Below are 17,444 nucleotides of genomic sequence, written 5' to 3' on the forward strand. Positions count from 1 at the left end.
TCTGTTTTTGTTGCTGCAGTGCCGAAGCAGGTATCAGTGATTCTTGACTTTTGCTAGAATTGAGTCAAAGTTTGTCACCTGATCAGGTGACATCCCTAGCCTTTAACCCTTTCATGATCCAAAAACAGGAAATTTGAAGCAAAAAATGCAAACGAAAAGTGGCTTTTGATCAGATGTGCAGTGTCAGTGCTATGAAGAGGCCCAAACTCATGAAATCTTGATGAAACTTTGCATGCTAATGTCTCCTGTGTCTCCCTGCTGCTGTAGGTGATCGCCGTGGTGATGGACGTGTTTACAGACGTGGACCTGCTCTGTGACCTGATGGAGGCCTCCAACAAACGCAGAGTCCCCGTCTACATCCTGCTGGATGAGAAAAACCTGGACTACTTCACAGACATGTGCTCAGCGCTCGACATCCAAAACTCACACCTGAGTGTAAGTACGGAGCACACGGGGCTGAAACTGACACTGATATGTCATCATACATCTATGTCACAGAGAGATAAGAGTATTAATCCAGACTGAGTAAAACCAAAGGGATAAAGATGTTCATTCCCTGGCTCGATAACTGACCCTCACTGAAAGACTTCCAAAATCTTCACATATTCATTGAAACCATTTTGTTTCTGTAGTGTGTGGAGAGCAATGATGAGACAAAAAAACATACTTTAACAGATTCAGTCATCAACAGTCCATCTGATTCTAAATGTGGAAATTATACTAAATCTCTCAGAGAGTTTAGTCATAGACTTAAGAAAAAACAAACATGATGGACTCCTGTAAGACTGACAAAGATTATTTTGGCATAATTATGGTTAGAGATTCACAATTAATTGAATTCAATTGTGGTCGCAGTTTCAGCCAATTCAGAAGCATGACTTATGGTGATTATTTCCTTTTTACCCTTGAGCCCCGCATCGTTGTGTATGACAAGAAGAAACGTGTTATTTGAAGTCAAGTAACTTTTGAACCATAGATCTTAGCCATGTACTTGTCTTCCTTCTAAAAGCCCTCTGGTGTGTCGTTTTGATGACGCTGTACACATCTTTGCAGCTTTAACAGAACGGTTTCTAGCGAGCCTGGAACTTGGCTGACTTTCCAGGGTTTTTAAAGTTCAAATCCACACCCGTAACTCCAATAATGAGCATCTTTTAATCCATTTATAATCCATTTTTTCGATCGTTCCTGCAGAAAGCAGCTTAGCCCATTGCCATATTGTCTTTTTGTATCCCAGAATGCATTATGAATGGGCTGTGACAACCAATGGCAGGTTGTTCTGTCGTCACGTCAGGCTTTGCTGAACAGGGCATGTGCAAACACTTCGAAACTGTAGAAGAGAGCCTGAATGACTCATAATGGAGAGAAAAAGACACAGAACGGCTGTGATGTGTCCCTCTGTGTCTCTTTGAATAATGGCTCAAATTCCCAAAGCTCAAGGACTTTTTTTTTTTTAGTTACAAAAAAGTAAAAAAAATGTTAGACTTTTTGCCACAGAATGATATTTTTTGACTTTTTGGTCCAAACGAGATGGGAGAACAAATATGTAAAAAATGTCAGTAATGTTTGCCGTGTTACATAAAATCTTTGAGCTTTTTTCTGATTAGTTTTTCTTTTGTATTTATAGACCCATTATAAATAAATGCATTCATAAATTTGCATTACACCCCATTAAGATATATTTCAAATGTTCCTGGATCTTCTCTGAGAGCACCGACCTCCACCTGTAGGGAGGCTGCAGCACGAGAGACTCCTGCTGAATCATGTCATCATTTTGGCCAAAATCGTGCAGCCCTAGTGACCACCATCCCATTAGGTGTCATAACACCTCCTTAGAGCCCAGTATTTGATGTCCCTGAGCCTTCATCTTTGTTTCAGTCTGACTCAGCCTGGCAGAGCATTATCACAAACATATGAGTGTGATTGTGGTCTACCACAACGTGTGTCAGCCTGTTTGCTCACTTGACTTAAATCAAGCTTCATTAGTGTGAAACATCAGAATTACTCAGCCTATGATGCCTCTACTCCTGCTGCAGAGCAGCAGTAGTGACCTTTGAGCTTCAGGAGTCTACATCGTTTTCCCATATTAGTCTATTTAGTCATAGTGACGTTCTGATAACAGCAATTACAAGTAAAGAGCAAAGCAAACTGAGATATCATGATAGTAGTGTCTATTATATATTGGTTATTTAGGATAGCCAGTTAGCTCACATACTGTAAGTTTGAACTGAAAGTGAGTGTGCATTAAAGACACTTTGCAACCTCAGCAGTTTTTCTGATTCTACACTCAGCTTCTAGAAATCACACTGTGGTGTTAGAGGAGAGGAATTTGGAGATTGTAGCTATAATTTCTGTAAGAGTGAGATGTCTAGTGTCCAGATGTCTGCCTGCACCGGCAGCAGCTTTGGCAAGTTTATTACCCTCCTATTTGTTTTATAACTGTTTTAAGGGATAGACATTAGGGTGAAGCTGTAAGGTGCCTGCTTTGCTTAAGTGCCGTAAAGTAACCAACGTTTATTTCTTTATCTAATGAAAAGTAGATTACATTTTTCTTACTGGGTTGGTTTCCTATTACAGCGGCTGTACCAGTGATAAAGTCATCTTTTTGGTGGCTATCTGAGGCTGGTAGGCTCTTTGCCACTTCTGTCAGTTCTGAATTTCCATGGTCTACCCAACATAAAGCCACCATTATTTAAACTCACCATTATTAACCTTTGTTGGTGTCATAAATGTCGTGAAATTGGATTCAGGAGCAGCAGAGGCATAAATGTCAATAACATATATTAATCACTCTTCACTTAGTTGTTGTACGCCATTGGCCTTATTTGCAGGGGTTGAGCATGTAAAATTGATCCCATTTAAATTTAAAACAGATCCTTTATTTACATTAAGCTGCAAACCTCAAAGCTGTTGTTACTGGGGATCATGTCTTTAAAAGGCTGAGAAGCTTTGTATTGGAGGACATGTTTTTATCTAATGCTGCTTCATCTGCATCAGAAGCATCTGTATGAAACATTATAAATTGTTTATTTTACTGGATGTTTGCTCTTTGTCAATATGACGGTGCACATTTCAGATTATTGTTAAAGCAGCTGATGTTGGTCAAAAACTCATAATATTTGAAGTTCTTTTGCTTGTACTTTGGCTCATGTCAGAGCCTCTCTTTATGTCTCGCTATGTCTTGCTTTGTAAATAACTTGTGTGCGTTTGTGTGTTTTGTGCAGAACATGCGTATCCGCAGTGTCAATGGCGACACGTACTGCACCAAGAGCGGCAAAAAATTCACCGGTCAGGTCCTGGAGAAATTCATGATCATCGACTGTGAGGAGGTCATCGCCGGGTCATACAGGTTAGTAACACGCACACCTGCACACTTTCTGACAGTAATTCAGTCTGTCATTAACCCTTTACCTGCTCTGGTCACTCCTAGTTTAGTCTTTAACATACACACTGAGCTTATGATAAAGAAACTAAAGATAAGTGAACATTTATTATGGTTGCAATCAGAATGAAGCACGCAATATTAAATAGCATTGAAAATATTTGGACTACTTTCTATGGTAGACCCCGTAGAGCAGGGCTGTACAATTACAAATTCAGCTGGGCCAAATTTTAAAATCAAGAAATGTAGCTGGGCCAGACATGTTTGTCGCCCAGTAAGCAGCTAGTAATGTCAAATGTAGAACCAATACAGATCACTTGATGAAAAATCTGCTTTTCTCAGCTCTTTCAACAGCATTTCAAGTACATCTGCAGCTAGAATTTCAACGCTGCGTATGTTTGACGTGTCTGACGGGTACATTTCTAATAGCAGATGTCACATTTGATTTCATGTTGACATCATTTATCACCTCATCCACGATGGCCAACATACAATCTTTCACAGTTTCAGAGTCAGTAAATGGCCTTTTCTGCTTCGCCCAAATCCAGAAACAGGGAGAGAAGCTCTCTCTTGAGCTGTGCATGTACGCACCATTGTGGTACAGCTGCTGTTGTAAGATGCATTCAAACTTTGCACTTTTACCGCTCTCTCCTGTGTTCCATCTGGGAAGTTCGTCCAGAAAGTCAGGTGTTTCTCGATGTGGTGCCTTCGGATATTTCAATCAGTGCCCAGACACACTGATGGCAAATTAAATTCATAGGTCTGGCATTTGAGCTTGATGGTAAAATAATTTATTTGTCAGTCCACACAGGGTTAAATCAACAGTTTTCCTTGTCAGTTTTGCTCTCCAGATTTGAAAAGGATACGTTTTATACTCGGCATCTTGGGGCTACTTCTGTCAGCATCGCTAGCCACGCTTCAAAACAGCGCAGTGCATTGTAGGTAGACTGTTGCCAAGCTACACAGAGTGTTGCATTCACGGTCTGAAATACTGTGGGACTTTAAGAAAACTTGCAAAACAGGTTGCCCTCTGCATCTCTGGCATGACTACAGGCTGGGCCACTTGGGGGCTGGTTCTGGGCCGCATGTGGCCCCCAGGTCGCTAATTGAATTGGCCTGCTGTAGAGTAACTGCAGTGTTTACAACTTTTACAGAAGAATATTACTTTACTACTTCTGTTCAGTCGATGAACATTTTGAATATGTCTTCTGTAGATAAGGAGTGGCTTTTCAACTCTGCAGATGCACTTTAAACTGGGCATGTCTCTTTTTATGGCACAAGCACAAACCTGCAAAGACGAGAATTGAATGTTGAATTCCCACGAACACATGGAAAATAAATCATAAAGAGGTACCTTATACTGGAAGTTTTTCGCTTCTAATTTTTCTGGTGAAACTCTGAAATCAAAATATCACTGGCTGATAATCAGGGGCTGTAACACGATATGAAACTAGAGAAGACATCGAGACTGCGAAAGTGAGCAGTAATCTTACAGCAGCGTGTATTTGACATTTACTTTGCATCCTTTCCTGATAAGCAGGACGTAGAAGAGGAAACCAGCCAAGCTGCAATCATATTCAGTTTGCAAATGTTCCGATAAACTGTGAAACAATGCTGCTGTTGTGCAAAAAGAGAGTATGCTGCTGCTGCTGCCACTCATGAGGAGATGTTTGTGGTATTTGAAACTGTTTGAGAATACCTGACTAATACCTGTAATTAGAGCTACGCACTCGATGAGTCGGCCGGACTGTGGAAAGCCCTTCTGCACAGGCACGTTTAGTTTGTGTACAGTTCATTTTAAAGGAAAGAAAGGACAGCATGCACAACAAATTCATTTCACTACATTTAATTCTAACATTTCTCTACTTTTTCACTCTTCTTAACCTTTTATACAGCTGTTTGGATTGTTTAACATACTTAAAAATGTGACCATTCATCAGTCTTTACTGAATCTTTGGCTTCAATTAAAAACTGCTGAGTTTTTATTTGCCACTGAAAATACCGTGTTTCCAGAAAAGACCGTTTCATGATAAAAGCATTTCAGCAACATAATGCAAGGGGACTCTCATTCTGGAGAACTTGTTGGAAGTAACATGTTCATCATAGAAAAAAAAAAGTTTCAGTGGAGCTTCAATCAACAATGAGTGAGTTACAGTATAAACAGACACTTCTTTGACCATGATCAGAGGCACAGCCTGCTTCTTTGAAGCACTTGGACATAAAATGAGCAAATCATAACAAATTGTGACGACATTTTGTCTTGCTGTTTTTACGAATAAAATTAAACATAAAAAGGAAAATTAGCAGTTTACACATGAAGAGAGAGTCGCTTGCGCTCCAGCTTCTCCACAGGTAGAGATTGGTGCTTACAGAAAAGACCAGTAACGTACAAGTTGTTTCAATGGATCCATCGCCCAGGTAAATCCAAGCAAGAAACTGGAGCACACAAATCACTTAATGCAGTTTAATTGGATGCAAAGGACTAAAATTTTGACACGCACTTTGTCTTCATCAGAGTCAAAAAACGCGTCAAAACGTTAGTCCTTTGCCCCTGCATTAAGCAATTTGTGTGCTCCAGTTTCTTCCTTGAGTTTACCTGTGAGATAGATCCACTGAAACACCTTGTATGTGTTTACACAGCCTACATTTGTTTAAGCTGCTGTAATGGAAATGCAAAGTGCTACTGTGGGGGCCTGGAGCCAAACCAAGTTGATCCACTCCAGCAAAAAATGAAGCCTAAAGTAAGTTCATGCAGGACGCCGTAGTCATACGCCCATCTGTGATCGGCTGACGGCCAGCTGATCCTAATTATCGTCTGCCAGCTCCCACAGCCAATCACAGCTCTCTCTGTCAACACAGCGGTGTATTTAGATATGACGTACTTCTCACTAATCCCTGCTTGCATTAATGATGGCGCACCATGCTGCAGCTGCTGGGGCTGGCGCTAGCAAAGCTTAACCTCCTCCACCCCAGCCTCCTCCTTTATAGCTTAAAGTGTGTTGCACCCTTTAATTAGATCCATGGGTCTATGGATTTATGCTTTTGTACTAGTTTTATTGTATTCCGTTTACAGTGTAATATATGTGTCTATACATATACATATTTCTAGCCATGCACTTCCTGGAAAGTCAAAGTATGCTGCTTGACTGACCCTTGGAGCATCTTTTGAGCACAGCCTTCTCCACCAAGCAAAATTGTAAATCCATGTTGCAATAAAATGGTAAAATGTATGACTAGAGTGCTCCTGACTGAAGTTTGTGTCAAAGCTCCAGACAGTTCAGCAGAGATGCTGATGTTGCTGTCATCTCTAGGCATGGGTTTGAGTATTTGAGTACTTGAGTTCCCAGTGTGGCCATCATTTTTTCAAGTAATATATTCTTGAACTTTCTGGGTTCATCCACTCAAAATATTCTTTGTTAAAAATAATTGAATGTAACAACTAGTGGTACAAAGAGGTCTCTTCACATCTCGGGTTAAAGCAACATCAACTGTTACAGAGCTCAAAGGGTTAATTGTCAGCTCACACCTGCTCTGTGTTGTTTTGCTCTTTATTCCCACAGGGAGAAGTGTGCGCTTTACTCCTGTTGTGTGAGTTTGTGTGTAAGTGTGGGTGTAATGTACTGCTGAAGCTGCCAGACAAACAGAGCTGTGGGTTTTTAACAACTCAGTGTCACAGAGCAGGAGGAGAGAGTGACTCCTGAAGTGTCTCTTTCACTTCATGGTGTCATTTTGATTTCTGTCTCAGTGAGCAGATCAAACTTGACTCTCATTTCTGTCAAACTTTTGCTGTTTTAGCTTAACAAGAGTCCCACAGATTGAATTGTCTGCTTTTGTGTGTAAGCAGTTGCTGTCTTTTTGTTTTTCGGTTACATGTAAGTTACTGACAGTGAAGGATGGACACTGGTCTTGATGTTAGGCCCCAGTGCATTGTAGTGGACCATTTTGTTTTTGGTGTGTTTGGAAGTCATAGAGATAAAAGAAAGTAACTTGATAGAGCTGCGGTGACTCTGTCAAATGGGCTGGGTCGCCTTGAGGCCGCTCACTATCAGAGAAACTTGTGACTGAAAGACTGAAAGAAGTGTTTCTCCACTCGGTGAACTAGGAGCATGTCAAAGCCACGACTAATATGAAGTTGACCAAGCAAACTCCTCTTTGTTTGGTGTTTTCTTTGTGTACTTTTTCTTAAATGTCTTAAAGGAAAACTACACAAAGAGGCATTCACTGATAGCCTCTCTGTTTTAAACATCTCATAAAATCAAAGGTCAGCAATCAAAATGGTCACATTTCAAACCGTAACACCAGTGTTTGCACATGCTTGGGTTGCAATAAAATTGTATGCTTCATAAAATGATTTGCAAACATCTAAAAGTTACATTTCAAGCTTTGTACTGAATTTTCTGATAGGTGTTGTTATTTAGCACCCAGTGAGTGACATGTCCCTCTAGCTGTTCAGGCTGTAGCAGGACTAGGGCTACATGATATGATTTGAAAAATCTAAAAATCTAACATAAAATTCTATTACCAATTCTAATTAGAGATGTACTGGCTAAACATCAATTTCACCCAGCATTGGCCAGTATCGGCCCTTTTGACAGACATCAGCTAGTGGCGAATGCTGTAACATGAACAGATATCAGTAGCCGATGCACACCAAACAGATGATTCAGTGGCCTGGCCCAAGTTCAGTTTCTACTTCTGCATTTCATCTTAACATGGCACATGCATGGCTTTGTTAAAATGATGTTTTGGTATTTTTGAAGCTGGGGTGTAAAAGGTCCTTGGCAATGGTAGTGGCATTGGCCTGCAGTGATTTCAGTGTGCAATGCCCCTTTAAGGAGAGAAGGCTAGAGGCACCAGCAAGGAAGCTAGGCTATACAGTGCTACAGACGGGTACTTACTCTGTGTAATGTAGTGAGTTTTAGTTGAAATGGCTGTATGCAATATAGAAACATTTTAAAGAGTTTTGTTTTTCACCCAGAAAGCCTCTGTGTTTGTTCTGTTTGCAATGCAAGCCTCGTCTACTGGCTATGGACTCTTCTACAGAAGCAAACTAAACTAAAACAAATTATTTCAGCTCGGTTTTCCACTTCAACCGCTGACACACAGCTTTCATAGGTAGACATATCAAGTCAGCTGTAAGTAATCTAATTATCATCTATTAGAACAATTAAACAGCATCCATAAACTAACTTATGCTAGCCTTAAATCTAATGTCTTTTCCAAAGCGATTCTGAAGTCGCAGACAATTTCCAAAGTCGGAGTAAAATCATAAGAGTCTTGCAGCTCACTATTGGGATTTCAGTCATTAGGTGTAAGGTGGTCACAAAACTCAAGCCGAGCAGTTTTAAGGCAGTCTTTCTTCAGTCTTGGCATTATGACAGTGTCAAACATGTTTGATATTGTTGTAAGTCTTCAGCCTGGTCTTATGGAAATTGTCTTTTTAATGACATGACCATCATCAACAACCAATGTGTTGTGTGTAAGCACAATAAATCAGCTTATCTTTCAACACATGAACATGAGCGAACATCATATTGAAGCAGCTGAATGTCCACTCATAAGAGATGGAAAAACTTTTCAAAGTTAAAGCCCAATCAGTTTGTTTCTGTGGTGAGATGATCTGCATTTAAATGGCCCTTTTATTCTGAAGTGTTACTGAGATGATTCCAAAACATCAGATTATAAGAGATATTAACTCATACGCAATCTCCTTCTCCATGTTGTTCTCTGCCCAAAAGTTGTTGTTGGGAATTTCCACCAGATGCATGATGGGAAATAACCTCAAGGAGAATTTAGTCTTGTAGTTGGTGACCCTCCGTCTTTGCATAATCTTAGTCTGAGACTGAAGCAACTCCCTGACATATTTTCTTTAGCTGTGAGAGGGTCTCAGATGTTAGTCTTTTAAAAGTCTAAAAAGTTTTAGCAAAGTCCTCTCATGTAAGGCCAGCATGAGATGGGTTGATTTCTCCAGCTTGTCTTGGAAAGTTAAGAACGTCTGTAAAGCACCAGCTTTAGTAAAACAGGGAACTCTGGATGAGGAGTGATGCAGGCTGCAGGCATCCATGAACCATTATCCTCAATCATAAATGTTCTTAAGAAATGCTGGAACTAAGTCCCACTCATGACAGCAGTAGCTTGTTGGGTTTTTTGGGATCATAGTTCCCACACCAGGCACCCAGGATCTTTCCTCAGTCCCCACTAAATGTGGCGTGCTCTCATCTCTCTTTCCTCCCACTGAGTTTCCATCTGTAAAAGTTGTTTCTATGTGTACTCCAAGTCATGAAGGTATCCCTTCGTCCCCACAGTGAAAAGAACATCATCGCCACACATGAAGAAAGCTGATCAGGAAGAACAAGTTGACAAGATTTGCATCCCAAAATACTTCCAGGGGGAAAAATAAAATGCTTCACAGTTTTTTGATACCTCTTCTGCCAAGTACCTCATTAGACCCAACTTCAAAAACACAGGAATACCCCTTTAACAATAATTGCAGTCTCAAAGTCAATACAGGGGACAGAACAACACAGAGATCATGACTGCAACTTTACCAGCTTTTTCCTTGATTTGAATAGTTGTGGTCAGACACAGCCCTACTTTACTCATAATGCAACATGGTGCATGGATTTGCATCAATTCTCCACCCATGCTTGTGCTCATGCATGTGCAACCAAAGCATACCTACACCATCCATGCTAAGGCAGTTGGCTGCAAATTGCTCAAATACAGTACAGAGCACTGACTCTTCTAAAAAAAAAATAGACTCTGTGAGTCAAACATACTCGGGACAAGGCAGGTTGCTTAGTGTGAGTGCATGCAAAGGAATTCATTTTCAGCACACAGCTGACATGAATTCACCTCAAATGAAGTGTATGTTTGAATGTTTTGTTTTGAAGATTAAAGTGTAGTCAAGTCTAGTCAGTTTTATTTGTATCTCAGAGCACACATTTGCCTCCAGGGTCTGTACAGTCTGCATAGTACACAGCATCCTCTGTCCTCAGATGCCTGATTCACATAAGAGAAAACTCCCAAAAACATCCTTCAACACAAAAGAAATAATAAGCATAAAGATGGACAAACAACAAACAAGACATCAATGTTGTGTGCAGTAAAAAGAGCCAGCATAGTAAAATTAAAGGTGTGTCCTCGTCTTAGTTCACTTATCTTTCAGTGTGACACCTCGCTTTGTCTCTCTCCTGCTCTCATGACGTAACTCTATTCCTCATCACTCGGAAGTTTGCGATCTAAGCGGACAGCTGCAGCGGAGCATTTTTAACGATGAGCCCGGCGTGCTTTCAGGTGAATGTGCAGGGCGAGGCTGGGCCGACAACAGAAGAATGAAGGGCGAGGTCGGAGAAGGAGAAGTCTTATCATCTAATTCTTCCTCCTACACTGTCCGCAAACATTAATGTCATCTTAACAACCTGTTAGAAATGAAGTTTATACTCTGATACCTGGGAGTGGCTCCTCCTATATGTTGACAGCAATTAGTGCAATTAAGAAGCTAACATTGAGTCATGCTGATTTTTTAGGAGTTGATGAATAAAGCCTGTGTTATATTTGTTAATCATCAGACGCCTTCATCTGCTGGACTAGCTGGGGTTGATCAGACCCCGCTTTGTGTCCCAGCAGCTCATTGCACGCCCACTTTGAATATTTTTCTCTAGCTTCTGAGAAGTTCTTGGTGGTTCCTCTCCTACGAACTTCTGATGCTCAGAAGACAAGTGATCAGCATTCGGATCTCCCCTCTGCACAGGGGACAGTTTGGGGTGCTAGGCCCCAGCAAGGCAGGTTGGATGGACTTGGTAGGGCACCATTCACTACCTGGATCAAAACCTGGAGTCTGGCCGGTTCTCTCATCCGTGGCTCAGTCTGGATTTCTCTCTTTCTTTCTCTGACTAGAATTTCTGTGAAAAAAATAATCAGTGCAGGATAAAATACAACGCTTATTTCAAAAAAGTTGGGACACTGTGTAAATGTAAATAAAAACAGAATGCTTACACAGTTGGTTGTGCCACCAACAAATGTCAGCTGAAGCTGTATCTTTCGAAGAAGAAGCCATATGTGAACAGAAACGCTGCTGTCTTCTCTGGGCCAAAGCTCATTTAAAGTAAGCTAAGGCAAAATGGAAAACTGTTCTGTGGTCAGATGAATCAAAACTTGATACACTTTTTTGAAACCACGGACGCCGTGTCGAGGAGAGGGACCATCCAGCCATAAGAATCAGAATCAGCTTTAATGGCCGAGTATGCTTCAGCACAGGGGATTTGACTCTGTTTAGCTCTGCTCTCAGTGTACAGCAATTTAATATTAAATACAAAACATTAATAAAACTGGAGAAAGTCAAAAAAGTAAAGATTTATATACAAGCCCTTGTAGGCTTTTTTCTAGAATATACAAGTCTGTCTTCTAGATGTGCAAAGGATGTAAGGATGCTGATTGGATATGATCACAAGTATAAAGCCTGCATCTCTGATGGTACGGGGTTGCATTAGTGTCTATGGCCGTGATACTCAACGCATGGCTCTTGAGACACACGTGGCTCTTGTGTGATGATTTGTGGCTCTCCTACGTCTTCATTTTAAATATTTTTGGCCCAGACAACCTTGAAAAAGGTAAAATTTGACCTCAGAAATTACCCATTATAAGCTACATTAGTCAGTTTGTTTCCCACCTGGCTTTAATTGTCAAGCTTTATTTTTTAAATGTATATTTTCACTGCCCTTATTTGCATTTTTCCCCTGTTTTGCCACTTTTAATCTGTTTTTTCTGCATTTTAAGCCCATTTCTTCCTTTTTTATCCTTTTCTTTTTACCAGTTTTTGCGTCTTTTATCTTGCTTCTTGGGATTTGAATTTTTTCCCCCTTTTATTGCCATATCTCACCCATTTAAGCTGTCTTTTGCCATTGAATGCCACTTTTTTCCCATTTTTCTACTCTTGCTACTTTTTGCCAATTTCAGTCACTTTTCAGTATTTTTTTGCCAAATTTTTACCACTTTTGACCATTTTTGCCACCTGTAACTCATTTTTCTCTCCCTTTTCCTCAAATTTTTACCCATTTTCTGCAATTTTATGCCTGTTTTGCCCCCTTTCACCCATTTTTGCCTCTTATGGCTTTTGTAAAGGTATTTTCAACAATTTGGCTCTTTGGTTGTGCAGGGTTTAGTAGCACTGGTCTATGGTACGGGCAGCTCACACATCTGGAAAAGCACTAGCAATGCTGAAAGTAGATCTAGGCTTTAGAGCAACATATGCTCCCATCCGGACAACATCTCTGTCAGGGAAGACCTTGACCATTTCAGCAAGACAACTCTTAGCTACATACCACACAACAGCCTGGCTTCACAGGAGGAGAGGCCGGGTGCTGGACTGGTCCAGACCTTTAACTGGTAGAAAGCATTTTGAGCATCATAACACTAAAAATGCAGCAAAGAAGACCAAGCACTGTTGAGCACGTAGAACCCTACACCAGACAAGAACGGGACAACATTGCTCTCCTAAACCTCCAGCAGCTGGCCTGGACAGTTGTTAAAAGAAGAAGGGATGCTACACAATGGTAAACATGGCCCTGTCCCTACTTTTTTGAGCTGTGTTGCTGCCATCAATTTCAAAATGAGCTAATATTTTTCATGAAACGGTCAAATGTGCATTTAATTTCAAATGAACTTGTATATCACAGTCAACCATCCTTCTTGCAGGCCTGTAGGAGGCCGTCTCTTCTGATTCAGAGTAAATCAATCTGTTGATCATGGCTTCCTGCAGAGGCGTGCTCTGATCAGGTGCTCCTCAGGACATACCAGGGATTTCTCTTCAGCTGAATGGTGTCCAACATTTTTAAGCTCTGAGTGATTTATCACTCCCAAAGTCGTCCTGCAGGTTCCTTTAAGTTTAATTTGGCAGCAGTGAAACATGCTCTCTGTTTCAGCATGCAGCCCAGCACGCCTTAAATGACTTTAGTCTTTCTAATGTTTTTAATATTGATCATATTGTTGTGATTAGATTTTTTATTTTTAATCTTTTAATATTGAATGTGATTGTGCACGTCAATTAATTATAGAAAAGTACTTAACTGTTGAAAATGCAGTGAAATATCAATCATAGGGTATTGTGTTGTTCATAATTTAGCGTATTTTGGCACTGAGAGGTTCAAAATGAATCATTTAGCCTCGCTAAAATAGCACTTAAATATGCATAAAAATCTGAAGTAAATGTCAAATCATCTTAAACTCCATGTAAGAGGGTGTTAAAAACATTTCTTCTCCTGGAGTATCAACTTTCTAGGGCACGTTTAGGCCACTTTTATGACTTAAATGGTAACAATCAGAGTGTTATCTGAGGCTAATGTACATAATTAGCCATCCATGTTGGCAATTTATTGGACTATAATGATAGATCTTCTGGGAAACCATTAAATCGATCGATTCACAGTCCTGATAAACCCAAACTGGACTTTAGAAACCACCACCAGCCGTCCCAGTGTCCTTTTTTGAACCATGAAAGCTTAACGCCCTCCACAGCATTAATATTCTGTTGGCTGATAATCAGATGAGTCATGGCGGTGATTCAGAGCCGTCAGGGAAGCAGTCGATGTTCCGTTTTATCAGCTGGAGGTGGAAGGACATAAATTACACTCAGAGAACCTGCTGTGGTTTTATAACTTTACTACACATTCTCCACGGTAAGAGGACTGAGGAGTTTGCTGTTGCGTTGTACCAACAATGAAGATCTGTGTACCTTAATGAAATGAATCTGGATTACACCCCCATGAGCTGCTGAGAAGTTACATAACCAGCCACGCTGCCTTTACCTGCCACTGCATCGCCATTTTCAACAGACCCAGGCTCTGTACATTTAAGCTCCAGGTAGTGACAGCTCATGCTACTTATCCTACCACATGACCCCTCAGCGAGCCCCCAAACCAAACTAGCTTTCATCATGTAAATACAAATAGTAACCCATAATTTAATCTGCTTAACACATTGTCTAAGCCAACTAAGATTTTTACACATAAGATAGGGTTTTTTTTAGAAATGCATTTCATGATTCCTAAAAATCTTGGGTGTCTTCTTATATCAGGAAGGCTATTAAGAGGGTTAACACTAGGGCTGGGCATTAAATCACAAAGTAGATTAACTCGCAACAAGACCTGCTGCAATTTTCAAATCGCAGAAAGTGCAATATTTCCTAAACCTGAAATTTGTGTCAAAACACCGGTTTAGAACTTTTTTTTTTTTTGCAGCAGAGATGTTTTGCATTCCATATCATATAATCATTCTAGTGCCATATTTTCAAAATGGTATCCAAAAATCCTATTTTCTTAATTTTTGTATGTTTTTTTTTATTATTAAATTAGAGAATTATGTAAAAATCATCATTCCTTTTAATACAACAGTTCATATCAAATTTGCAAAATGAGAAAAAAATCATCTAAATAAGATATGTTTAAAAAAATTGTTCTGCCCTGGTTTAATCTAATATTGTGTGGGTACTAGTATAGCAGAATTATTGCTTGTTTTTTTTGTAAAATGCGTGAGATGAGGAATTAAATCGTTATCGCTATAATGGGTAAAAAAAAAAAAAAAAATCCCAATTAGATTATTTTCCTGAATTGCTCAGCCCTAGTTAACACTATCCCAGATGTCCTAATCATCTGATTCAGAGTGAGTTTGAGCTTTTGCTCACAGCTGGTTATTTTAGAGCCCCTGTGATAAAAACTAAGACTCCTGGTCTAATTTTCCCCCTGTACATTTCATTTACTAAACTGCAATTAACCCTTGGGTTGCTCTTCATGCACTGTTATTGTCTATTTGCACACATCTCTATTGCACTTTGCATTACAGTTTTCAGTCTGAGCTCTGGGCTGATTCTGTTGATTCTGTGTATATTGTTCTTTATAAATTGGTATTTTTATTGTGTCTGCCTTTTAGAGACACTGCAGACGTTGTACTGTACCGTCATTGTGAAGAGGGAGCTGAGCCGGAACGAAAAACTCTCAATTTACCGGCGGGTCTTCGTCCAGACCCTCACCTCTGGTCATGAACTCTGGGTAATGACAGAAAGAATAAAACTGTGGGTTCAAGCGATCAAAATGAGATTGCTCAGCAGGGTGGCTGGTCTCAGACTTTGAGACAGGGTGAGGAGCTCAGACATCCGGAGATATTTCGAAGTAGAGTCGCTGCACCTTCGCGCCTAAAGGAGCCAGCTGAGGTGGTTTGGGCATCTGATGAGAATGCCTCCTGGTTGCCTCCATGTGGAGGTCTTCTGGGCATGTCTAACTGGTAGGAGACCCCAGGGTAGACCCAGAACTTGCTGGAGTATTGGTTATCTTATCTGGCCTGGGAACACCTCAGAATCCTGCAGGAGTTTGCTGGGATAGATGTCTGGGTTGACTTGCTTCGCCACCACGACCTGGCCCCAAAAAAGCAGAAGAAAATGGATAGATGAAATTAAATCTAAAACTGTATATCCAAGGCTTTTCCTTTCATACTCTTCCTCCATAGAATCCTCTCATGTAACAGTCAGGCCTAGCTCTATATCAGGCCTCAGATTGGTATAAACTTCTCCCTAACTCTACCTGAGTCTCCCAGTCACTGGCTTTTTTCTGCACAGATTGGAGATTGTTCATTACACGGAGTAGAGCAGGAGGTTTCCCAGCCTGTTTCCTCTTCACTGTTCCTGATCAACACTTCACTACTCAGCGTGTGGGCAGTGTAAGAATCTAACAACATAATGATCACAGTAGCTTTTGTTCTTCAAGCACGTGCTTTAATAATGATGACTTTGTATTATTTTTGTTTTTGTCACTACTTATTAATTTAATTACGCTGTTAAAGCTGCAGAGTATCAGATTAACGTGGACACAAATGTACAGAATCATTCTGTAAACCTCTGTGGTAGCTTTGTGTGATTTATAATTCATGAAACTTCTGGATAAGCTCACTTCCATGTCTGTTTAAACACCTATTTCAACCTCAGTTTGAAACAGGTGGTTCTATACACCATCTCCATATGGGCCCCTCCTTAAATACCTTCTTTTCTCTAATTGGCCAACATCTGAAAATATTGAAAGTACATTTCTTAATTCTCAGGGGCCAAACAAACAGAACAACTCCCCATCCTCTGTCTCAACTTCAGCATCTCCTCCAGTGTCTCCTCTCTCACCCATTATTGTACTCTGTATCATCGAGTTGATTGGCCCTCATGGACAAAATCATTGGCTTATTCTCATTTATAAGGCTATACTAAGCATATTTCCATCATACTGGCGTAATTTTATTCATAGGAAAAGTTCTGGAAACTGCAGTCTTCGTTCTGTGACTCACTCACAAGACTTGTTTTTGCTCTTTTTGCCCAAAGTCCATGTTGAGATGGAAACAGGAGTTTTAGCTACATTGCTCTTCCGGCCTGGAATCTTCTGCAGGAAAACTGTCAGGGGGAGCTGGTCCCCACAATTTTTTTTAAATAGAAGATCTTGAAGGAAGATCCATCAGGTTGTAGAAGTTTTGACTGATGACTTGTGACTCAGGGTTTGGTTGATCTGTGTTTGTTGTGGTGTTTCTATGTGTAACAGTTCATGTATGTAATAGATTCTTAATCTCAAGGAGGTTTTTCCAGGTTAAATATAACTCCGACTCTTCTACTGTGAAGCCATGCTGTTGTGTGGTATTTGGTTTAGCATTGTCTTGCTGAAGTAGTCGAGGCTTTCTCTGAAAGAGACGTTCTCTGGATGGGAGCGTACATGTATGTTACTCCAAAACCTCTATTTACTTTTCAGCATTGATAGTTCCTCACCAGATGTGTGAGCTGTCCACGTCATAGGCACTAATGCAGCCCCATACCATCAGAGATGCAGGCTTTTCAAGCTGGATGGTCCCTCTACTCTTAGAAAGAATTTCCATTTTGAATCAACAGACCACAGAACAGTTTTCCATTTTGCCTCAGTTCATTTTAAATGAGCTTTGCCTCACGGAACATGGCGGTATTTCCTGGATGGTGTTTACATCTGGCTTCTTCTTTGCATGATACAGCTTTAACTTGTATCTGTGGATGGCACAGCCAACTGTGTTG

General features: G+C 40.4%; 1 protein-coding gene across 1 annotated transcript in view; it reads left to right on the forward strand.

Moving 5' to 3' along the window:
• Positions 1-17,444, forward strand: part of fam83c (family with sequence similarity 83 member C) — a 40,363-nt gene that overhangs the window by 15,442 nt on the left and 7,477 nt on the right. Inside the window, exons 2-3 of the mRNA XM_041783795.1 lie at positions 268-435; positions 3,222-3,346. Coding sequence (XP_041639729.1) covers positions 268-435; positions 3,222-3,346 — 293 coding nt within the window. The remainder of the gene's footprint in view (positions 1-267; positions 436-3,221; positions 3,347-17,444) is intronic.

The sequence above is a fragment of the Cheilinus undulatus genome, linkage group 3 (assembly GCF_018320785.1).
Source record: "Cheilinus undulatus linkage group 3, ASM1832078v1, whole genome shotgun sequence".
In the NCBI taxonomy this organism is placed as follows: domain Eukaryota; kingdom Metazoa; phylum Chordata; class Actinopteri; order Labriformes; family Labridae; genus Cheilinus; species Cheilinus undulatus.